The sequence below is a fragment of the Erpetoichthys calabaricus genome, chromosome 5 (genome assembly GCF_900747795.2).
Source record: "Erpetoichthys calabaricus chromosome 5, fErpCal1.3, whole genome shotgun sequence".
In the NCBI taxonomy this organism is placed as follows: domain Eukaryota; kingdom Metazoa; phylum Chordata; class Cladistia; order Polypteriformes; family Polypteridae; genus Erpetoichthys; species Erpetoichthys calabaricus.
In genome coordinates this window covers 110811685-110837458 of record NC_041398.2, presented here as the reverse complement: position 1 = coordinate 110837458, position 25774 = coordinate 110811685, and the positions used below count along the sequence as shown (strand labels likewise).

General features: G+C 38.0%; 3 protein-coding genes across 3 annotated transcripts in view; 2 read left to right on the top strand and 1 right to left on the bottom strand.

Moving 5' to 3' along the window:
- slc30a9 (solute carrier family 30 member 9) overlaps nt 1-25774 on the top strand; it is a 990624-nt gene that overhangs the window by 276428 nt on the left and 688422 nt on the right. The gene's annotated exons all lie outside the window — the stretch shown is intronic.
- shisa3 (shisa family member 3) lies at nt 1908-17145 on the top strand. The gene is made up of 2 exons (XM_028802996.2): nt 1908-2907; nt 15488-17145. The coding sequence occupies exons 1-2, from the start codon at nt 2637-2639 to the stop codon at nt 15949-15951; spliced, it is 735 nt and encodes a 244-aa protein (XP_028658829.1). The 5' UTR covers nt 1908-2636; the 3' UTR covers nt 15952-17145.
- Nucleotides 17266-25774, bottom strand: part of atp8a1 (ATPase phospholipid transporting 8A1) — a 338290-nt gene continuing 329781 nt past the window's right edge. Inside the window, 2 exon segments of the mRNA XM_051928331.1 lie at nt 17266-19828; nt 21831-21922. Coding sequence (XP_051784291.1) covers nt 19731-19828; nt 21831-21922 — 190 coding nt within the window. The 3' untranslated portion in view covers nt 17266-19730.

Sequence of the window (25774 nt, the reverse complement as noted above, 5' to 3'; positions counted from 1 at the left end):
TATAACTTGCCTCTGCTCATCAATCCATAATGTCACTCTGACAAAGGTAAGGGGTACAGACAAATGAGTCGGTCTCTGAACAAACAAAAAGAAGAAATGCTCCAATTTTCAAAACAGTTAACTATATCCTTGAATGCACCTGAATTTTAAACCATGCACTAATTTTTCCAGACTTGTTTCTTCTAAGTTTTAATACAGTGAATTACAGTTGTGGAAAGTAATGAATTGCATTTACTTTGATTACTGCGCTTGAGTAGATTACATAAGGAATTGTGCTTTTCAAAGTAGTTTTAAATGTATACTTTTACTCCTTTAAAAGTACATTTATTTAGAGAACAATTCTACTTTGTTATATTTTAAAGTGGGTCATGACTAAGGATTGATTGCTTATGTTCAAAATGCAAAGTTTACAGTGAACAATTAAAATCTAACTACGCAAATATTTTTGAGGTTGTATGTCATTGTGATATCGGAGCACAGTTTTTCATAAAGGATGTAATGGACATGTAGTTCCCTCCTTCTTACCATGAATTGGCTAAAAGTAAACATAACAATTACAGCCTGGAATTAAATTGCCATATACTGTACATGCCACTGTTTCAATTTGTAAGTGTGTGTATATGTAGATATGTCATTAATGTTTATTTCGAGTAATAAAAGCTATCATATTGCTACAGTATGTATATACTGAATAGGCATTCCAATGCACAACATATGTATTTGAGGATATTCCTAGTTTATTTTTTTCTAAAGTAACCAAACTGTATTTTTGAGTCCTTTTTTTCAGAGGGTACTTGTTTACATTTACTGGAGTGATTAAATGTCATGTACTTTAACTTTTACTTAAGTACATTTCTGTCTAAGTCACATGATTGCATCAACCCTGGATACCTAAAAAATATATTTACATATTTTTATTTATACTGCTATTCTGTACATTCTGTACTTTACTATATAAAATAGGAGCCAATATCTGGCTAATTAAATCAGCAAAATTTCAGGGTTTTCATAATAATAATAATAAAAATAATAATAATACTAAATGCTATTTATATAGCACATTTCCAATGCTCAAGGTGCTTATGTAAACAGCAAGGTATATGTAACATGGGATACAAATAATTTCTGCATAGAATAGTAAACAGATAAATGCAGGATCAACAAAGCATTAAATAGAATAAAAGAGTATAATAATAAATTTAGTACTAAAAGAAATGCCTGGACAAATCACAAAATTTTAGATATAACACACGCATAAATTTCCTGAGTATCTGGACAGAGAGGTAAACTGAAGGAGGGGCAGAATGTTAGGTTAAGTTAAATCCTTTCTGAACAGATGGGTTTTAAGTTGTTTTAAAAGAATGAAATTAGTCAGCTGATCTAATTAATTAAGGGAGGTCATTCCAAAGTCTTGGCGCTATAGAGCTGAAGGCCCTGTCATCCATAGAGTGCACATTACTGTGGGGCACAACAGGATTGCCAGAATCAGAGGACCTCAGTGGGCGTACAGGTGCATAGCGATGAAAAAGGTCACTGATGTAGAATTTTACACTATTTAAAATTTAAAGATAACTTCTAAAGCCGGAAAATTCATTTTCTGAAACCTAAATCAAAGTTCACCAATCGCTGTATTAGCGGTTTAAGCAGTGTATGGAACAAAAACAGCAGACGTCTTACGATACCGTGTGTTAAAACTAACCTGTCCTCAAGCGAAAGGCGCGCGCCGGTCGAAGCCGGTTGTTTTCCTCAAATTGATTGACGTGCAAGTCTTACAACTGATTAGATAACGGTGCACTCCTCTCGCGGATGATTGGGTTTAGTGAGAGAGGCTTGCTTATTTATCCATCCCACTCCTGACTCGCCCTTCGCTGTGTATGCGCTCCTCCCACTCCTGCTAAACGAATGGTGAGCGCCGCTGAAGCTGTAGAAACTCGGACTTGGGTCGAGCCCGCTTGTCCTCTCAGCCCCGCCCACTTGCCACGCACATGAAAGGCGGGCTGTAACTGTGACATTCAGAAGCGGGAGAAAGAAACGCTTTCCATGCTATTGCTCACGCAAATGACCACGAACAATTAAAAGTAAACACTGGTGGAGCTTGGGGCGGTGGCAGGGTGAAAATAAGAAGGAAGGGAGCCACCTTACTTGAGCGGAGCATCACTCCATCTGTATGATTGCATTCCATCGCCAGTGGGTTTTGTGCACAGCAACGCTATCGTTATTATTATGGGAAAAAGTAAAGTTTTGATGGAAGATGAACCGAATCGTCCAAAGTACATCTCCGACAGAACTGGCCGGTCTTTTCATCTTTTGTTTGACTAGGGCAGCACACGTCCGTCCACTGTGCACGTTGCTGGTAACATTTAATGGATTTCCTTCACTTTCACACTTTTCGAGTCACTTATTAGTAACACACAAACCTCAATTATTTCACGCTCTCCCAATGAAGCATGACTTGGAGCAAATGTGACAGGCTAGTCTGGACAAACAGAAGTCTGTTAATTTCCTAAACTCTTCCAAAGAAAGGCGAAATTCCAGACTAGTTATTTTACTGTAGGAAACATTTCTGCCTGTTATTGTCATCTTGGAAAAATTAATGTGAGCACTGAACGCAGCAGGCTCCGTGTACCAAGCCGGCGATGGTGTTCGCGCTGGGCTGCCTCTTGCTAGGCTGCTTCACATGGAACTTGCGGATTTCTGACGCATACGGAGAGTATTGCCACGGCTGGGTGGACATTAACGGAAACTACCACGAGGGCTTTCAGTGCCCAGAGGGTTTCGATACTTCTCACGCGACAATCTGCTGTGGATCCTGCGCCCTCAGGTACTGCTGCGCGGCGGCCGATGCGCGCTTGGAGCAAGGCGCTTGCACCAATGACAGGGAGCTGCAGGACAGCGGATACGCGGCACGTAAGTGGTCTCCACAAAATATGGACGTTGTTTTTTGGTATGGAAATAGTGTAAATTTTTGGGCATAGTTGCACAAGATAAGTAGGTGGCAATGGGCACGAAGAAGTTTAAACCGCGACTTCCAAAACTTGGAAACAGAAACACACAACCATCTTATATCAGAAAGAAAAAAAAAAACAAAAAAGAAATGTCCGCTAAAATCTTACAGAAATTGTAGAACGGCCTAATCGTGTGTTGCATGTAAAAAGTGATTTACACTTTTGAGGGCAGCTGTATGGCAGAGGATAACGTTGTTCGCATAATACTTGTTAGTCGTTTGCGTTTTGGTGTATGACAAATATTAACACCGATTCAGAACCGAAAACAGTACTGGGAAACTCATGTGCAGAGCAAATTGCTGGTTAATACGCAAATTCAATGAAATCGCGTATCAATGAGTACAGGGATTCACTCTGTTCCAGTTTTACCCAGCTGGAGTTTGGCCTCCTTAAGATCGATATACCCTTTCCCTTGATAATTTCACATATTCATTCATTCATTTCACTGCACTTGCACGTTCATTCATGATTTATTTAACTGCTCGTCTATGTACTCTCTGTAACGGCGATGCGTGTGACAACCCAAGCGTCCAGTTAGGTTCACTCACGGAGGATGACCGTGATAATATTTTACGCGAAAGATCGTAATTTGTTTATGCTTTTTTTCAATATACGCGCTCAGCGGTGTCATTTGTATAGAAAATCGTTTTGCGCAGGTTTTATTGGAGATGAGTAAAGAAACAGTTGAAATATTTGTTCAGTTAATGTTTTTAAACAATCGATGGGCACTGAATTATTGGACGTGAATGCTAGATAAAGGCAATTTGGAAATTCAGCTTACCAGCATCCACAAAAGCACGGAAGTCTTAAAAGATTACAAAACATTAAATGAGCATGAGCATTTAATATGACTGACGTTAAGAACAATAAACGCACCTAAATAACATCGCTGTATGCAATGTAACTAATCAAAACCATTATAAAAATCACATATATAAAATCATGTAAATAAAGTTGTTTACTGTTATAAAAATGTGTTGTCAATAAATGTAAGTACTTATCCGCGTTTACTTCTCTATAGGTTACGTTTAAATCACCATACAGTGGGTTTTGTTCATTAAACTGCATATATGATATAATTAAACACCTCAAATAAGCACGTAAACCACATTATCACAAAACAACATTTAAATACATTTTCCGTCATTCAAATCGAAAGCAACATAATCCGAGAAGATATAGAAACCACGCTGACAGATGTAATTTAACACTACTCAGTGTTTTTTTTCTCTACATATACTTTTGTTCTCTCTTTTTTCTACCTGGCAAACTTACGCCAGCTGTTTACTGAAACTGATTTGTCTATTGCAGATTTTTATTTTGAATTATACCATAAATTTAAGGTATCAAAATATTTGAAAGGCATTTCGGAACAGCACTACGGATGAACGAATAACAGATCGAAGCACTGTCACTAAATTTGACATCTTTTAAATATTTAATCTATACAGTAGTGTCCAATAAAATTGCATGCAGTCACTGATGCACCGATGGTCTTCGATATACAGACGGTCAAGAGGGTGGAAGTATTTTTATCCAGAAGATTGCAGTATTTTTATATTACTTTTGGCTGTGTTTGTTTTGAAGTAATACTTTTCTACCTATTGTCATTTCTGGGGATGTTGTTTAAGAGCCGGCCTGAAGCACGCTGTTCATCGCCGTCTACGTCAGTTATCATTTACTTTTGTATAAATAATAAGAGTAAAGAGCAGATAATAATAGTAAACAGTCGATATTATTGGAGAATACCGCTGATTCAAGCGAACGTTTTGCTTATATGCATGAGATTTGAAGAACTTAGCCTAAGAATAATTTGCACACCAGTTAATCGGTTTTAAAACATTTATTTCAAAATTAGTGGATCTATTAATCGATACTTACCGTTGTCCACCTGGATAAACTTGGTGGAAAAGTGGATGGATGGTGGGCGGGCTTTCACTTATTTTCTAATAACCCACCACCTTAAACATACAGAAACAACTGCTGAATTTGCTAATCGTTTAGCCAAATATCGGAGTCCGCCCTTTTTAATAACATCTCAGACTATCTAGATTACTTTTATTAACTTCTAAAACACCATCTAGAGATGTTTAGTGCATCGAAAATAAATGTCATGAATTCAAAATGTAATCCAAGCAGTACAAGACTTGCAGCAAAACAAATGACATTTTTCTAGCAAAATCAGACGTTCGTAAAAATACACGCAAAAGAATATTGTCAAAATGTGATTATTTTACAAAATCAATGGGTTTTTGATACATTTCTTGAGGAATATACACAGTTACCTTTAGCGGGATTTGATGCTTTTCGTAATAGTTTTGCAAAACGTATTTTATGTTATTTTCACAAAAAATTAAGTCTAAATTAAATAGTCTAACGAAAGTTGGATTCACTTTGTATTTCCAGTGAGGCTGAATTAACGCGAGAGTTTTGACAGCTAACTCATTAACGAAGAATTAGTACATACATGAAGGGCATTACAGTAGTAGAATACGGAAGACAGTATTCGAGAGCGCATCTTCACGTTAAGCTGGAGACTGGTCCATAAACTCACATGTCACCCTAGTTTAGTCAGGCTTAATATTACAAGTGAGCAGAATGTAGAGAAGAAAGATGCAAATTATAAAAAAGAATGTGCGGAGGATCATTATATGTATCTGTACTGATTTTTAGAGCGTCAGGCAACATGAAAAGTTAAGGATTAGTTCATATAAACATACAAACGTACAACGTACGTGTACGCAGAGAGACACAATAACAGATTTCTGGAACTGTATATTAACATTTGAACTTTCCTCCATGGTGCTGAAATTGCCGCTTCAAACATAACCCTTATGGGAAGCATCCGCTATGGCCATTAATATTACAGACTTTTTCTTGTCAACCCGGCCACAGTATACATTTTCTTTCGAGCCCGATTTGAGACTTTGTCAAGACCAGTTTATTTTATGAAAATGAAGAAAAACAACACGTTTAACAAGCGCGGAACAACTGATATAATATCTTAAACCGAATCAAGAAAGGATGCTTTACACAGAATAAATGCGAGCAAAAACAAAGAAAAAATACATGTTAAATCTAAGTGAGTATTGATATTATATGAACGTGCTTGGAACACAAAAGTTGTACATTAAATTTGATTAAAATAAGAATGGACAATATTTTCTCACCACTTTAAGAACTAGTACGTGGCGCGTAACAAGTTTCACGTAGTATGTATGTAAGCCAATTTAAAGTGTCACCAGTGCTTTGTAGATTTTATTAGGACGAGAGTCTTTTTTACGTTAATAGATTCACTTGTAGCCTCTCTTCTGTGTTATCTTTTTCCCAAAAGATGCGATTGTCGGTTTCATGGCAAAACAGGTTTACGATTAACCGGTAAACGGTACCTTAAAAACCCACATACAGTATACCAATACAAGATTATATGGGCAATAGAGCGGTAACCAATCTTGAAGTGACAGTCATACGTAGCAGAGTACTTAGTTTCTACTCCCACGGCTCCACAGCGTGATTCATGATTGGTCGGTTCATTTTTGTATCATTTTATTTTTTTTAAGCGTGCAAGATGAAGGCACATGGCCCCTGCCGATACCACACTGAATATTTCAATAGATAGATAGATAGATACTTTATTAATCCCAATGGGAAATTCACAATACCAACTACAATTCATATATAGCAGACTCTGGATACATACTTGTGTTTGGGGGTTTCAAAAGCGAAAAAAGTTTTGTTCACAAAGTTAGTTTGATATCATTGCATTTGTCTAACGTGTTGTCATCGGTTTCAAAAATTCTGTGAGTTTGCCTTCTTCATTAAGCTGCAGTATTGTAAGCAGCGGGCAAAATGGGCGCCAGTTTAAGCCCCTGGTCTACCTCGCGTGTTTTATCAACGTGAAGTTAGGTTGACTCGTGCACTCTGGGTCACTATAAATTATTATGCTATGGGACTGTTAATTCCTTCGGGTTGCCGGACGTCTCATTCCTCGCGAGTTACGATAGAAATATAACGAATCAACAATAAATCATCTGTTATTCTACATGCGTCAGGTGCCAAATTGTACTGTTAACACCATAGTATTTAATAACCAATTTGCCAGCCTTTTAATTGTTTTTTTACCGGGACATGGGGCTACTGGGTGGTTCGATGTAGCCTTTAAACGAATAACCTTAAGAATAAATGCAATTACTTTGACAATGTGTTTTTGTTTGCTAGTTAACAGCGAATTGATTTGTCGAGGTCATCCCATCCTTTTTAACATGACCTAACACAACCTAACGTAACAGCACCGGCCCGGGTCGCATGGGGCCGGGGCCAGTCCAGTCAGGTTATTCTTTATCAGTGCCATAGGGCTGGGGCAGGGAGTGATTATGGGTCTCCCCGAGCAGTTTAGGAGTTTAATATACTAGACGTTTATGACTGATGACAGTGCTTGTTTACATTAAATGCTAGTAAAGACTTTAATTTTGATTATTACTCCATAATGCAGTGTTCAATGAAACTTTACAGCTATTGAATGACTTGTGTTAGGTAATTAAATGTTGCAACGACAACTTGACGAGTCTGGATTTATTACCATTAAATAATTCAAATTTACAGTCATGGCTTTACAACCATGGATTAATCGTAAGTTTTACTCCTAGCCACTTATGAAAATGCAATTTATTCAATGCAAACGCATTACCCTTACAACAGAATGCAGTGGGTTTAAATGTTTGATTATTATAAAACATACTAGTCAAAATGGAAGATATACTACTGGAGGTTATGTGGACAGTGTTGTTTACGTGGGATAAACAAGACGCATCCTCGCATTCATTATCAAATCCGCCATATCCGGTGCGTGGGAGCCTTTCTCAGAAGCATTAGTTGTAGGGAACAAACCAACTCCTTACGGGGCGCAGTTAATCACAGGTCACACCGCAACTATCCATTTTGGAGTAGGGCGTTAAAGCCCCTGCCGGTAGTGGCAAGCCGAGATTCTGTTGCGCTAAGCACTGTGCCATCAAATCGGAGCGTTTTAATTTACTCCTGATGACTGACAGAGTAGTGCAGAAGTCCACCACAAAAATAAATACGTACACGGCTAAACAGCACAGGTTTGCTTACAATGCCGGTGTGCTAAGTGGGCCGAGCTGAAGAGCATAGCCCACGGGCTTATCAGTCGCCATCATCGGTGGGTCATGACGTTACTTTCTATTTACGTTTGTAGTTTTATCTTGGAGGACGATCTGGCAGAAGTTTTGTTGTATTTTATTGATTGATGTTAATATCAGAGGCATGCTCTTTTTTCTTAAATGTTCAGTTTTTCACATGAAAGTGCCAGTCTGATGAATAATGTGTAACATTGTTTCATTCTTAAATCATTTTTAAACACAATTTCATAAAGCTCCTATAGGCCACTGTGTAGATTGGGTTCTTCCACTGTAGAAATAAAGCAGGCTGTGAAGGAAACTTCATTTTGTCTAAATGAACTTAGATCTTTTTAGTTTCAAAACTCCACTTTACTCAGCTAGGTGTGTCATACATCACACATGCTAAAGTAATACACCTCTTTTAAAATGAACACTGCTGCACCCTTCATCCACCATCCTAAGTGCCAGTTTCACACTAGACATTTTGTTTTGCTGTTGAGTGACAGCAGAAATTAAGAAAATTGTCACTGTCCTGCCAAACTAGCTTGAGCCCAAAGTTTAATTTATGTGCATTTAGCTACAAGGTGCTGTAAAATGCAAAGAGGGAGATCGGAGAGCAATGAGTTTTCCCTTGCTGACTTTGTTTATTTCAGTATTTTTTTTTATTGTTAAACAGCATATATCAAATAAAACAAAATCATATAAACATTCTTTTCCATATTTAGTTTTTATACAAAAAGGGTACAAAATCCAAATAAATCTGTTGAATTCTTGATAAAAGTGTACTATCAGAAAATGTTATGTACAAGTAGTCTTGACAAAATATTATAACAAAGTTTTTTCCTAAAAAAATGTTGTGCACATTTTGTACATTTCAACTTCACAAACCCTGGAGCTAGCTGTGAGAATTGTGACCTGATGGCGCTATGGATGGTGCTGGTGCCTCACAGTTGTGAAGACCTTGCTTCATTCATACAGAGGTGGTTGGAATAAATAGGTGTGAACAACTAAAAGGGAAAACTATGCATGGAAGTGTCCTGCAGATGACAATGGCTAAGAGAAAGTGTGACAGTGGCGTTTTGTTTATTTAAACAAACTAAGGCAAAAAATCATAAGTTGTAAAGTGTACGCATGGAGTTACATTCAGTTGTCTTCACGGTTTTGTTAACTGATTTAAAAGTTGTAGCATTTCAAATTTTTTAGTAACTTTATCAACATTATCACATATTTGTTTATCTACTTTATATATATATATGTAAAATCCTAAGACTAAAAGTGCAACGATTTTATGTGACGTTTTTATGTAACCTTTTTTGTCACGCTTTAAATCAGGCTTATTTTAAAACCTACATATATACGTTTAGTATCATTCTTTTCAGAATTCATAGAACTTTAATGTGATGTTGTTTTGATTTTCAGATTCTTATTCCGCTTTTAAATCATAAACTAAAAAGTATCAAGAACTCATGTCCCACGAGATGAGACTTTGTGCCAAGAGATTAAACCATACCCGGGGCCGGAAATAAAAGACAAAGAGTAGGACAGTTGCTGTAAAGGCTTTTAAACGTCTAAAGCGCTGTAAGAGATGCAGATCATGCAGCAAGGCAGCAGCTGATCGAGCAAAGAGGAGGTAAAAAAAAAAAAAAAAACTATTTGTTTCCCATTGTATCACCGTTTAAGAGGAGGTTTCAGAGGAGCGACCGCGTCTCCTTGGGGTATGTATAGCCCCCTTCTTTACAATGAGAGCGGCAGAGACACAAAGTGCCGGCCGGGGGGGTTGGCGAGCGAAGCGAACAGGGGGTGAACCCCATATAAATAATCATTTTTCTTTTGTACATTTACAGATTTTTACTAATATTCTGGCCACAACTGGGGGTTGGGCGCCAATGGCCTAGTTAAAATATTTTGTTACAGACGCTCATATTCAAAATAGCAATGAAGCAAAATTCAATTACATGTGTTAGTAAACTATATTTAAAACATTCCTTTTAACAGTATTTTGCAATTTCATCAAGTTAAAAACAGTCCAGATAGGTTTGTGATGGTCCAGTAACTTTTACAGAGAACAGGTTCCAATTTACGTGATGTAAAAATGGCATTAACTGATCTTCTGTTGTTAGTTGTTGGTTGTAGAGGGCAAGACGTGCCTGAAGAAGAGTTAAAAATCTCTGTTTATGCCTCAAGGTAAAATTGTTGCCTGCTTTGGACCATAAGATAGACAGGTCAGTCAGGAACCTTGCTGTTAAAATATTGTGTCATGTCATGAGGCACCAGTCCTTCACAGGGCAAACACACATCCACCAAACACACTCTAGGGCCAATTCAGTTCATATGTAACCTGCATGTCTTTGGACTGTGGAAGTTTGAGAGCAGACACGGGCAGAACATGCAAACTCCATGCAGAAAGGACCTGGGATGTGAACACTGGTCTACTCACTGCAAGGCAGCAGTGCTACCAGTGTGCCACCATGCTGCCCAATAAAATATAGTCTTAGAAAAATACTGAATCATTATAATGTGCAGGTAATGGAGCCGTGAAGTTATTTTTAGTGTACCATAAATACTGAGTACATATTTGTTGACTCTATGCTTACAGAGAAATTGTTAAATAATTCCTTTTCTCTTCACTTCTAGATATATTACTTTTCTTTTTTTTGACTTTCTTGGTTAACATCCTTCAAGTAGCAGAAGAAGTGAGCTGGCATATGAGCAGTTTGCACATGTGTGCCTCTCCTGGCATTGGACTGACTTGTACTGGGGATCTTTTTGCTGTCGGGAGCAGCTTTCAGATGAGTTAAAGGGGAGAATATACAAAGTAGACAAATCAAAGTAACCTCTCTCAAGGGAAGTTTGAAACAGTAATCTGTAGTTAAAGTCACATAGAATGTTTTCCTGTTTTAAGACAAATAAGTTTTCAATTTCACCACAGCTTTTTAATGAGAGATTTTGAAATTTCAAAATTTTTTGCAGTATACTCATTTCACGATACCTCCATGAAAACACAAGTTTTTTTTGAGTAATACTTGTGCCAAATTTCAAGAAAACAGGTCCACTGGGAACCGAATGGTTTCTTATGGACAGACGGCCTGACATTTCAACCGCGGTAGACATTTTCTACATTATATGCAAGCACAACTACAAACTGATTGAAAGGATTGCAGTGTCAGGATTGGTTTTCTTATATATAAACTAATAAATGTTTTCTGTTTTGCTGTAGGTAAATACAGTCTACATCTAGTATTAGCAGTGAATTAACAATGAGTTAATAATAGTATTTGTGTTTCACTTATCAAGAGTGAAGGAAAATTACTGATATACACTTTTCTTGTATTAAATATTATTCTGACTTGCATTTTATTTTTTCCATAATGTCTTTGATAATATTCTTAATATTCTAGCTTATTGTGTAGTGAACATCTATCTTAAAACTTGCTTCATTTTATTATTTAAATATTAAAAAGGTAACATAGAGGCATTCAGGTAAATTCAAATGTTGTAAATGTGTTTCCTAACTTTTATGGTCTCAAAGTTTATGTATGGCAGCAGGTAGCTTAACTACTGTAAATACCTCATGGAGAGCACATGCAGCAAATGTCCCAAGCACAATCTGCTGTCACACTCAGAAGGATGCCAGTGTTGAAAGTGACAGCTTGACAAGATAAATTAAAACAAGGCAGTTCTAACATCCCCCAGTAAGCTACTCTCACTGTCAAGTGTTTCAAATGTCCCATTATTAACTCTGATAACTTCTAAAACAAATATAACTTAGATGAGTCACAGTATATCAAGTCACCTTAATTCCATTGATAAGATGGTATAGTGTACTGTATTTCTGAAGTTTTACACCGTGTCAGATCCCAGTGTGGGTGGGTGAAGGTCTTCATTTGCTTGTCAGGCATGTTTGTTTGTCATTGGGCCTTTCATATGTTGTGCAATCATAAGGGGTGAACAAAAAGGGTTCAGCCTGACCTATTGAGAGATACACTAGTAAATTTAAACACGTTTTACTTTTGAACATAAAGAAAGCGAAAAAGAATGCATTTGTTAAAACATTGTTTTTTTGTGCCATTTAAATAAAACATGTTGTATCATTGCCTACAGTGGAGTCACTTTTTAAATTCTACAACCCAATGTGTTTAGACCATATGCTCATTTGTTAACTGGTCATGAAGAATGGATTCAGCAGGCCCAGAACTAATTACAATTAGGGTTGTCCTGATACCAAATTTTGAAACTTCACTACAATACTAAGAAAAGCATTGAAAACCAATACAATTTTTGACACCCAAAATAGTATATAATGTAACTCAATAAACACTACTTAAATAAATTGCAGTTCTTTATGCTTTAATAATAATAATAATAATAATAATACATTTTATTTATATAGCGCCTTTCCCATGCTCAAGGCACTTACAGAATATAATAAAGAACGGCAGCGTATGCAGTATATAGCATTGTACAAACCAGATAAATAAATGAAGAAGATTAAGACATTGAATTCTGGAAAAAAAAAGAAACAGACAACATAAGTGATGGTCTTGCACACACACACAGGTTACACGAGCATCTTCACAGAGCAGTAAACTGAGAGAAGGGTAATAAAGTCAAGTAGAGCTAAAAGCCTTCCTGAACAGATTAGTTTTGAGTTGTTTTTTAAAAGAATTCAAGGAGTCAGCTGACCTGATTAATTTTGGTAGGTCATTCCAGAGTCTGGGCGCTATACAGCTGAAGGCCCTGTCACCCATTGAGTGTAGATTAGTGAGGGGCACAACAAGATTACCAGAATCAGAGGACCTTAGTGGGTGGGCAGGCACATAGTGATGGAGAAGGTCACTGATGTAGTTTGGCGCAAGGTTATTTAAGGCTTTGTAAGTTATTAGTAGGATTTTATATTCGATTCTGTAAGACCCAGGGAGCCAGTGGAGATGGAGCAGGATGGGTGTGATGTGCTCGCTGCTGCTGGTTTGAGTAAGGACTCTTGCAGCTGAGTTTTGAATAAGCTGGAGCTGTGATACAAGATTAGAAGGGGCACCTGCCAGTAGGGAATTACAATAATCGATGCGGGATGTGATAAAAGCATGGACAAGTTTCTCAGCATTAGAGAAGGAGAGGAAGGAGTGAACACGGGATATGTTACGGAGGTGAAAGTAAGAATGTTTCTTAATGTGATTTATGTGGGTGGAATAAGAGAGGGAGGAATCAAAAATGACACCAAGATTTTTTACTAATTTACTAATTTTACTAACTTTAAAATCTTTACATTGATGAAAACAAGTAAAATAAATTTTAGTCATTAAAGCATAGGAATATTTAACTACAGTAGTAGTAAATGGCCTTGGCGTTAATACAACTGAGTAAAATGGGCCATGCTGCTGCATTCATGCAGGCCCCATCTATTGAGGGATTGCCACCGCCAGCCAAATCCAATCAACTTTCACTTTAGCCATCCACCCACAATTCAATTTCCTCTATGATATTCAGAGTATGTGAGCACACAAAGGCAAAGCTCTGCTGTTTATGCAATTAAACACTAAAAAAGTTAAAGCGCCTTACTTTATATAGGAAATGTGAAGAAATATTAATTTAAAGTCGTACATAATAAAATAACAGAAAGTAATATGCTACGGCAGCACACTTTGCTGCGGGGGTTCAAAAACTGAGGAAGTAACTGAGCTGTAGTGCAAAAGAGTGTCTACAGGTAAAAATAATTGCAACTCCCTGTTTTAATGCATTAAATATTTAACTGATTACAGAATGCATTTTAACCTGTAAAAACACAACAACTGTCACAACCCTATTTAAAACACAACAGTGGACAGTCTTATAGTGATTGTTGTTTCTGTAATTTAGAAATAAGATACTAAAAGAAATGGGGAAGCAACTCTAGCCATGCCCATTGGTAGCCTATAAGGGTCAACTATCAAAAGCCAGAATTAACCCAAAGTGCATTGGTATTGTAGGCTGTAGAATGGATACCATGAAAAACAAATATTGAATCTATTTTAAAAATGTGTATTTTTAAATGCCTGAAGAAATTCTGCAGGCCATATCGGGACAGTTACATATTGTCACGCATGTGTCCGGTGCTGGTACACGTTGATTTGGTATAAATAAATCTCTAAAGGCATACTTGATCTCAAGCATTACAAAATCCATAATCAATAGTTTCTTTTTGTTTTTTTGCATCCATGTTGACTTAATTCTGAAACAAGAAACATGCACTTTAAATCAGAAAATGGTAGAAATCCCATACTTTATTACACAGGAGCTAACCTATGGCCGGTTATGAAAATACTTTTCAGGTTCAGTCTCAAAACTTTTTGATCACTCTTTAAAATGTCTGAGTGTACAGTTTCTTCTCCAGATGAAAGGAAACTCAAAATAAAAACAGTAATAATAATAGTAACATTAAGTATTGGCTCTCCCAGTGTCCAGGTGGGTTTAACTCTGGGTCCTCCAGTTTTCTCCTCACATCCCCAAAGATGTGCTGGTTAGAATAGCTGGTGATGCCAATTGGTGGCCTTACTGAGAGCGTGAGCGGCCCTGCATTGGACTGTATGAAGCTGTGTCCTGCTTTGCACCTGATGCTGTTCAGATAAGTCTCGCACTCCCGTGATCCTGGACTGGATTAAATGGACTGGAGAATATTATGTCCTGTTATGTTAGGAGTGCAAGAACATGATTACAAGAATACTAAGCACATCTTTCTGAGTGTCTGCATTAGAAACCCAAGGGATGTTTAATTAATTTCTAGTACATATTCATTACAGAGTGAATCTTTCAGATCTTTCTCATGGTGATTATCACAATGTGTTCTTAATATATGAATTTTAAACTTTCAGAGTAAATACAGTTAGTAATATATAACTAACAATAAAAACATTGTGCATTGAATCTGCTCTTTACATACCTGTGTACTCTGAGGAAAGCATCCAAGTGGTAGAAGTTCTGATTAACACCATAGAGCTTCAATAAGGCCTGTGGTTTGCTAGTCAAATTCCTAGCAGTTCAACACATACTGTAACAGACTTTGACAAGAGCAATGCTAATGCTCTGCTCTTGACTGTGGTGCAGTATATGTGTTAATGATGTTATCATCACCTTTGTGTAATGAAAGTCCCATTCTATTGGAGAGCACCCGTCACCCTTTCAAAACAAAGCAGTGCATTAGAAGGTCTAAAAGTTAATGGAGTTGTGCCAGCCGGTCACAAGGGTATTTGGGCCCATGTCTTGTGACCTGACTTCATTTTGTAAAAAACAGTTGTGTTTGTACTATGTATACATTACTGAAATAAATGTGAAGTGTGTTTAATAAAAATGTTCCATTCTGTCACCACACAGAGCCTGTGTATGTGCCGTTCCTCATCGTTGGATCCATCTTCATCGCCTTCATCATTGTTGGGTCCCTGGTGGCTGTTTATTGTTGCACCTGCTTGAGACCAAAGCAAAGCACGCAGCAGCCAATTCGGTTTTCCCTTCGAAGTTGCCAGACTGAGACCATCCCCATGATCCTGACCAGTTCAAATTTAAGGACTCCTTCTAGGCAGTCTAGCACTGCCACCAGCTCCAGTTCAACAGGAGGCTCCACACGAAGATTTTCCATTGGCAGAGCAGAACAAGGACATGGCTGTCTAGTGTCTTCGCCACCTCCACCATATACATCAGCAGGCTGTCAGCAGGCTGCCCACACTATGCATGTCTCGCAGGCCTCTGGTTTCTTGGTTCCACAGCAGTATTTCCCTTACACTGTGAATCCGGAGCCTTTTACACCTGGAAAAAACTTCACAGAATTCAGTCAGAGCTGATAGTTTGTAAATAGCCTGTGGAGTGATTCCTTTACACTGTTTCCATGTTTGGTGGTTTACCAGTAGTTGGCAAGAGTTAATTCAACTCCAGGACATGGTTTCTGCTTTGTGTAAATATTACTGGTGAAGATATGTCCCCAAAGGAAACATGTGTGGACCCTTATTCAGCTAAATGTTTTCTTAGTCACGTTTCAAATGTAGGGGTATGGGCAGCAGCAATCTAACCAACCTGGTAACAACAGGTTCAAAGCAGATAGCAGACCTTGACAAGGTTGCAAGTCAATCACAGTTCACAGCCACACATACCCGGGACACTTGAGAATCACCAGATGACCAGAAAGCTGAGATTTTCGTTTTCAAGGAAACAAGGGAAGAACGTCTACAAACTGCACACTTCGCTCAATTGCCTGGGCTTTTTTATATAGTGGGCTAAATGTGAAGCAAAAGAGATGCATGTTTAAATACAATTGTCCTGAATCTTGTCATTTTTTTTCTTTTACTAATAATATTTCATAGCAAAATAACAATTTCCATGCGTTTTCTGAACATACTATTTTTTTCCAGTATAAGGAGCCCAAATCCACACACCAGGCCATCTTACTTATTTTTCTGTATGTTCAGGAGGAGTCCATACTTTTAAATTTTAATTTATTCAAAAGAAAAGCAGACACTAATCTATTGTATATTTTGAAAAATAGCAAATGAACACTTGGCCTTTTAAGTCACTGAACAACTAAACCATAGTACCTTAGAACCCTTGAAAACGTAAAAGTTCAGGTAAACCAATTGTATTGACAATCTGTAACCATTTGGGCAGAAGACACATTTTTGTTTGGACTGAGTAGAGGAGAATGCACACTCGCGGCTGCATCGCGTCTCCTCTGAGCAACCAGCATAGAGACGTTCCATGCAGTAGGAGAAAAGTAACAGTATGTTGTAATCATGATATAGAAGAAAGTTAGCCTGTTTTTTATGTCTAGTTTTTTTTTTTCTACAAACTATTTGCACAACTTTCTTACAGGCTTTGTGTTTTAACATTTTTTGAATATTTAAGATAAAAAACCCAAATGTTTTAAAGAGTTCATCTATTTCTCCTAATTGGAAAACTAATTCCTGCAGTTAGATCAAGTTGAATAAAATAAACTTTTCAGGAAATGTGGCATGTGTGTGTGTGTGTGTGTGGCATCGTTTTTCACCTTACACAGAAAACCTGAAATAAGCAAAAGTGAAACATGAGAAGGAAACCAAGGCTGGGTGACTGCTCTTATAGTTTGGGACCATTAATGCTGAAAACAAGCCACAAACACCCATTGGAACTTTTTAACTGCAAAGTTTATTTCCATATTTGCTTACAGCAGATAAAGACAAACATTTAGTAGTTGCAACATGCAGATTGAGAAAATTAAAAATAAAAAAATAAGGGGAGTTGAGGATGAAACACCACTCAGTGTAACTGAAAAAAAATAAAAAAGAACCCGGAAAGCCGACTGTATTTGTGTTTGGGGTTAACCAGACAGAAAATAAAGAGTAGAGCTGACTACCTCAGAGTCTCTTCATTTATACAGTTATGTAAACTGGCTACCGTCTGAACTTTATTGGGATGCCAGTTTTAAAATGTCATCTGCCTTTAGTGGCAGCTCTGGGTATTTAATAATGTGATGGTACTGCAAGTGCAGCAAAACCAAAAATTAAATGCTAAAACAGCCAATTTGGAACTGGCTCGTTCCTTTTCCTCTTTACAGAAAGAATCCAGGTCCTCCAGAAACATCAAACAGTTTTCAACAGCTTATTAATACTGTACGCTTGGACTTGTTTAAAACGAAATAACATTAAAATCAGACAGTTTTCTTCCACAACTTGTAAACAGTGTTAAAAGAACACATCATCATGCTTTTGAGTGACCACTGAAATTTGCTGTATATACAGTACAGACAAAATGGAATGGAAAATTGCTATGTACAACACAAATCCGGATACTAAACTTGCCTTCCAGAAATTTCAACACCAAAAACGTTTGACTTGAGAGGGAACTGAACACATACAACAGATAATCAGAGAAACAACCCTTTAAGCATCATCTAGTTTTTGGAACCCTCGTTCGACTGAGAAGTGCAACTTTGCTCTGAAATCACATTGCAAAATTAGCACCAATGATCATGCAAATAACTGAATACTCTTCAGGACTGTATAACCCATGCAGACGGACAGACGTCACACACGCACACACACACGCACGCGCACACACACATATAGATTCCTTCTCCCACGGGGAGAAAACAGACCTAGAGACACAAATTGTTTGAAGTTAATAAATATACGATTTTCATCATTCTACCATCTTTTAATACGATAGACAAAAAGCTAGTCCATAGAAGAAAAAAAACAATACAGTAGATTTTTCACTTTCAGTGAAGATGTGCAATGTGAAGTGCTTGATGTACACTGAAAATTATTCTCTTTATTAACCTTGTAAATATGCACTTCATGATTTGATTCATTCGTAAACTTGTTTTGGCACTTTGCCCCATTTCGAGGGCTCATTCAACAAGGACCTCAACGCAAAATTTCAAATCATTGAACAAATGAGCTGAAAAAAGAGCACAACAAGACATTTTTGCTTGCTCATTTCACCCAAAGCATAAGTGTGAATAGTTCTTTGTTTTTAATCGTCACCTCTGCTACATTTACTTTCCTTCCACTATTGGCACAAAGACGACATCTGATGAAGGCAACGCTGAGAGCCAGCAGTGCGACTGAAACGGCACACACGCGCGCACGCACACACACGCACACACACCGAGGACTGCCCCACTAACAGGTACAGCAAGTGTAAAGGAAACATGCACTTAATACTGCTAAGGATGGAAAATCTATGATGGCTTAGGCACTATTGTGAGTATTAATTGTGGTCCAAAAAGCACAAGAAATAGCAACATCACTGCCGTCTGTGAAAATCTAAAGGATGGGAGAACCGGATTTTTTTTTTTTTTGTGTTTTGTTTTATAATACTTGATTTCCCATTAATAACTACGTAGACAAGAACATATTATAGCCAGGCACATTGACAACTCATCTTTCAAATACAATTTCATAGCAAGGCATGGAGAAGTGCACATATAAGGCCATATCGACATACTTTAGTGTCACAGGATTAAAAGCAAGAACTGGAGGAACAAACCACACCAGGCTCATTCCAAATTTGAGTTCCCCGTCATGGAATGTTGATCTTGTGAGCCTACATTTTACATGTTCCAAAAACCAGATTTAGAGGGGCACCTTAAAGCTGATGGTGTAACGCTCCACCCTTTCTTTGGCAAACCCGAGTCTGAGAGTGGAGACTCTGTCCAGTGGTCCAGGCCATTCACATTTGCTCCTCAGATGTGCTGCGATGCTTATGCCGGACTATGGTTTATGTTTTTATGAGACCCATTGGCCCTACTGAAAACAGTAGATACCTGTCAACTAAATTTTTGAGTATAAGACAAAAGTGGAACAGTGATAAAATCAAAGTACAATTTAATAACCATCCTCCTAGACTCATGGGTGAATACTGTGCAATCTTTGGATGGATGTTTTCTTTAAATCTATTCCCACGGTCATGATATCACCAACAACAGGTAAGCAGTTTTTTTTTTTAACTTACTGAGATCAAAATACTTTTTTTCTACACTTGGGAAGTTTAGACATAGCCTCGAAAAGCTTCTAGACGTGCGGCCTGTTAAACCATGTCTGCTTACAGATTTCTTTTCCCAGCTAAGTCCTCTTTAAACACACAAAATTCACCACTCATCTTGTCTCTGCTTAGTGGTGTCGTAGACCCTTATTACTTCAGACTGGGAGATGATTCCATTCTCATCTTGGGAGAAAGCATATCCATCTGCAATAAAAGACACAATTTTATTTGACTGAAAGAGACACTGTTTTATTTGATCATATTATTAGATTCCCAGCAGGACAGCAATGTTCTCAATCACTGGTTCCCACAGTGTGTGCCCTCATTTCACATAAAGTGTCAACATTTAAAAAATTCAACTAAGTGAAATGTAATTGCCAAGATTTTAAAATTCATTCACATTGTGCACTGCTGAAACAAAACTAGCTTTGCCTGTAACTAATCCTATAATGTCACAAGACACTGTAAAAACTCAAATGCCAAAGAGTTTTAACTTTTCTTTATTAACACTAGAATTCCTGAAGCCTACGCAAAAACCTTAAATCCCTTCACACCTCTACATTCAGCGTCTTTTGTGTTGTAAATGCATCAATCAGCACAAGCAGCAAGCATCCTGCTGTTTCATCCCCCGCCTTGACAGAGCTCAGCTCACGAGCAAAAGGTTCTCCCAGCTCATGTATTTGGAATACATGCATTTCATGTGTGCTCCGTGTCTACAAAGGTCTGGGTAAGTGTAGGATGAAAGGAAATGCAAGAAATCTGACAGCGCCATGCTGACGGTATATGTGCCCAAAAAGAAGAAGCCTTTGATATCAGTCAGTAACAGCTGGTGTAATGTTTGGGTGCATGCACTGTCAGATCTAAACACTAGTGTGGCGAATTGCTCGTGTACTGAAGTGACTTTAGCTGCAGGTGGAAGCCCAATTTTACTTATGGTTCCAAGTAGAGTGTAGCAGAGTATTAACCAGCGAAAGCGCTGCGAAGAAGCTGTCTGTTGCTATGGTCCTGCCTTAGTCCAATCTGATAGTGGTCACGGGACATCGTATCTTTGATTGCCGCTACAAGTTCTGAGCAGACATCAGTCACAGTGCTGCTCTTGTGAAAAGAATGGAGATAAATGCCATCAATTCAAACAGGGAGAGGCAAGTTCGTTTTACCATGTGAACGTTACTGAGAGAATAAAACTGAATAATAAAAAAAACAAAATTTACACAGGGTGTTACAGACTCAAATCAAATGTATGTTTTTATTATATTGTAGAAATAATAATAATAATAGCAGCTCAGTACTCAAAACACGGAGCACCCAGTTTCGAAACGGGGCCTTTGGTTTATAAGGCAGCAGTTCTTACCTCTGCACCATTCAAGAAAACATGTAAACTCCCTATCAATTGACATTTGAGCTTGAGTTTTAAACTCATTGACAGCCACATATAAATCAAATACTTTTTTTTTCTGTGGTTATATTCTTGAATAACAGCGCACATGTTTATTTCATATTTGGACTAAAGTCTTCACACAATTTTTGTCATTATTAGTATAACATGGAAAAAGTTTCTGCTTTAGATATGTGTTCAGTATTTCTTGCATTTCTCACTTTTCCTTTCATCGTACACTTACCCAGATCTTTGTAGACACGGATCACACATGAAATGCATGTATCCAAACAACGATATACTGTATTATTTACACTATACAACTCCAGGCACATCACACACAGATAAGTAGTCTTGGCTTGAGCTGGGAGAGTTGAGCTCCGTCATGGTGGGGGATGGGACAGCAGGCTGCTTGCTGCTTTTGCTGAGCGACACATTTACAACACAAAAGACGCTGAATGGAGAGGTGCGAAGAGATTTAAGGTTTTTGTGTAGGCTTCAGGAATTCTAATGTTAATTTTCTGAATTTCGACTGCTCTGGGGACATGGGATAGGGAAAAGGGTGAATTTACAGTGATCGATTTAGGTAACACAAACATCTTTTGAGAATATACACTCAGACACTCGGGCGACATGCATCCTTCCTGCAGATGTCATGAGCACATCATCTAAACTCTACTCACTACATAGAACACATGTGTAGTTCATATGGCTCAGCCACAGCTGACATCTTTGTTGTTTTCAGAGGATTTTTAGGGTGCACACAGTCTTTACATAAAACAGTAGACTTAAAGATGATGATGATGATAACAATATGGAAAGGCAACTCACGTAGAAGGTTTTGTTGCATGGATTCTGAACGGTACAGGCTGGCCGTGCTCTTCTTAAAGACGTTCTTCAGGAGCTGAGCTCGTTCAGTGAGGCTGTGTAATGAAAGCAACAACACACACAAAGTTAGTGTCAGAAATACATATGGATATGACTAATATTAGAACTCATCAATACCTGCTTGTGGCTATTGAATAAAATATAAATTGAGGAGACTCTCTACTACATTGCTTGCTGTACTTCAGAATGTCCAATAAATGAAACAGAAGCTGCTCCAAAATCTTTGGATTGGGTAACCATATCTGCCTTATGCCATGAAGGCTCCTAAGGAGGGACCCCGCCATGACTGAACTGCCCCTGTAAAAAGGCACAAGCTGGACATGCCAACACTTCCAGACAAACCTGGTAACAGTAAAGCCAATGAGCCAAAGAGGCCACCTTTATGCTGCCTACTGTTTAACTATAAAAAGCACATTCCAGTCATCTATTCAATTTTATTCTTTTTTTTTTTTGGCATGTTGTGTGTGCAGAAAAATTTGTTTAACTTTTTTTAAAGCCGGTTCAAATTTGTGTACCTTGATATAATACTGTATAATATTATGCTAACGTGCATGCACTACACTGCACTGAGAGCATGCTTTGTGCAAATGAAGGAAGGAGCAGAAGTGATTGATGGGCCATTCACACTGAAGAACAGGCAGTGTCCTGGAAAGGAAAAAAAAGAGACGTGATCATGCTTGCCGTGCAGAGTGAGGTGTGAAATAAAAGGACAAAGATCAGCGAACCTCAAGAAAGATGGGAAGTGCAATGGTTAGCAAGTGCTGTAAAGCTCCAGTGAGAGTGCAGGGTGCTGTGACTATAAACGTTAGTGTTGCTTCACTAGAAACAAAAGGTGAGGGAGAGAGAAGTAGAGGCGGAAGTGGTATTCTCCAATCCGACATAAGCCTGGAGCAACAGTGTCAGTTTACACTTAATGAGTCTCACGTTGGCTACTCCATTATAATACACATGTACATCTACGGACTTTGAAAGAGGACCCCGACATCCAAAATCATTTACATTTCCATGCACGTCTGCTTACTTTGAATGGGGATGCCCTACTCTCTAAAATACTTTACATATACTTTTGCATCTGCGGACTTTAAAAGGGGGACAACATACAAATTATGAAAAACAAGAAATACTTGAGTGAACAATATAAAAAGTGAGAATTATAAATGTCTAATAATGACAAAAATATATAGTCAAATTTCAAATTATTTCTGCTGATTACTGATTTTGATTCAAATGAATACACTTTCCTGTAAAACTGTGTATTGCAATGACCACCAACAAAAGCCAAGTCGCTAGGAAAAACAGGAATTGATGTAATGCAGGGATGCTTTCCTCATGGACAATTGTGTATAACATGTTTAAGATGTTCAAGAATAAGCAGCTCCAGTGACCTAATAATATTATTATTTAACGGACTCCATTATCCAAGGTGTCTTACAATATTTGAGATATAATGGGTTATATTTCTTTTATTTATCCGACTGGAGCACTTGCAGGTGAGTGGTGGCTCTGAGGCTAGGGATCTGCACTGGCATTCGGAAGGTTGCCGGTTCGAATCCCGTAAAATGCCAAAAAAGGGACTCTGCTCTGCTGGGCCGTTGAGCAAGGCCCTTAACCTGCAATTGCTAAGTTAGCGCTTTGAGTAGTGAGAAAAGCGCTATATAAATGCAAAGAATTATTAAGAATTAAGTGACTTGCTCAGGGTCACACAGTGACAGGAGCAGGATTTGAACTCACAACCTCAGGATTTAATGTCCAAAGCCTTAACCACTGCATAACACAGCCTCCCAGTAATATTAGTCCTGGGTTAAAAAAAAAAAAAAAAAACTACAAATATTGTATATAAAAAAGTACTTGGTTAGTTACATAGTACTTCTGATACATCTATATAACTGACAGCATCATAACTGAGGCCCATTGACTTACAAAATTTCCCAGATGAAGCTGGGTAACACGGCTAGTTTTAAATATACAGTAAAATAAATATTGACACTACAAACACTACAAACTTTACTGTAGTACTGTACATAAGTAGAGTAAACGTTCATTTTTTGGGTGCCAGTAGTTGCATTGTAAACAAAACAAATTCCATGTTAATCTTTTGATTTTGAAAGCTGAACTGCCATGTGGTGTTTGTATGCTCTATGCACACAGATATTTTAGCATACTATGTAATAACCCAAGGATTGCAAGCAGAAATGATGGAATTACCTGTTGATAAACACATCAATTTGCAAAAACTACACAAGCAGGAATAAAAACTACAGATTGTAATGAAATTACAGAACGCAGTAAGTGCTGAAATCAATCGTCATTGTTAGGATAAGTCAACACTCACAGTCAGTACTGGGTGCCAGTACCCCCCACCTTCATTTTCACTATGATAAACCAACATCGTTACATCTATCTGGAGAACCAAGAATGAAGCCGGACTTCCTAACTGCAAGCCTTCATAAGACTGACTGCAACAGTAAATTGACCAAGACTGTGTCAGGGGTTTTGAGAACAGAAGTCTGAGCTTGTCAGCCTCAAAACAGAAGTCACACTTGGCGATGGCCCTAAAGTCATAAACAGAACCTTTTTTGGACCTTGTTTTCTGGAAACTGGCTGGCCAAGAGGGCACCCTGGATATCTATTAAGAATGTGGAGCTCATCTGATATTATGAAGCTGAGGTGAGAATTCTTTTTCTAAACTGCTTAAAACAGGTTGCCTAACACATTCTGCCCCTGATCTTATCTTCTGTTGTACTCAGTGAAAGAGTAGAGGAGTCTGGAGCAGCGTGCAGAATGAATCCAGCTCTGACAACACAACACCAAAACCTCTACTTGATATTTGCTTTGTAAGTAGCATTGTTTAGAAACGGAGTCATCATCCTTTAATTGAATACTGCTGCCTGTCATAATGTCAGCATGTACTCTTCACCAGTTTCATCCAGTCCATTTTCTAATGTGTCTTGAAACCAACAGAATTGAAATAATTAATAATGGCCAGACCTGTGCCCCATTGGCGAGTTCCTTTAAGTATGAGAAAAGCAACCCTCACCTTGCTGGATTTATGCAATGTGGCCAAACAGCATGACACACACATTCCTGCTAGCAATGTCTGGCACTGAACATGTGAGGCAGAAAAATGAATACATAAATCCAGCTCCCTGTAAACACCATTTCTCTGCTACATTTGAAAAGGACACTTTTCATGGTAGGTACAGTTTTTTTCTAGATAAGTGCAATGACTACTGCCTTTCTTTTTTTTTTTTTTTGGCATCTTGTCCCAGACACAGATGTCACTGCAGATCAAATGGTGCTTCACAAGAAAACGCCAGTCACTATAAAGGCGTGTGGCCAAAGTATTCCTAGCACAAAATCACTTTTACTTTTCTAATCCAGTTATCTGCGGTGGGTTGGCACCCTGCCCAGGATTGTTTCCTGCCTTGTGCCCTGTGTTGGCTGGGATTGGCTCCAGCAGACCCCCGTGACCCTGTGTTCGGATTCAGCGGGTTGGAAAATGGATGGATGGATGGATAATCCAGTTATTGTCATAACCTCCTAGAGGACACATAATGCTGAACTTCTGGTAATTCATCACATGCGTTTTCCTAAAAGAAGAGCGTAAGTTTTGGAAAAAAAAAGTGTCACCACAATTGGGCTGCTGGATATCAAGTATTTTATGCATGGGTTGTTTTTAAATGAAAAAGCGGTTCGGTGGCAACTGGGCAACAGTCAACTCAGCGAAAAGACAACTCGGCGAAAGACAACCCGGCGAAAGACAACCCGGCGAAAGGACAACTTGGTGACAACCTTTACCAGTTAGGTAATAGTTAGGTTCAAAGAGATTTTTTAATTATATTTAAATGACAACGTGATTTAAAATGTTGAAAATAAATTTATATAAT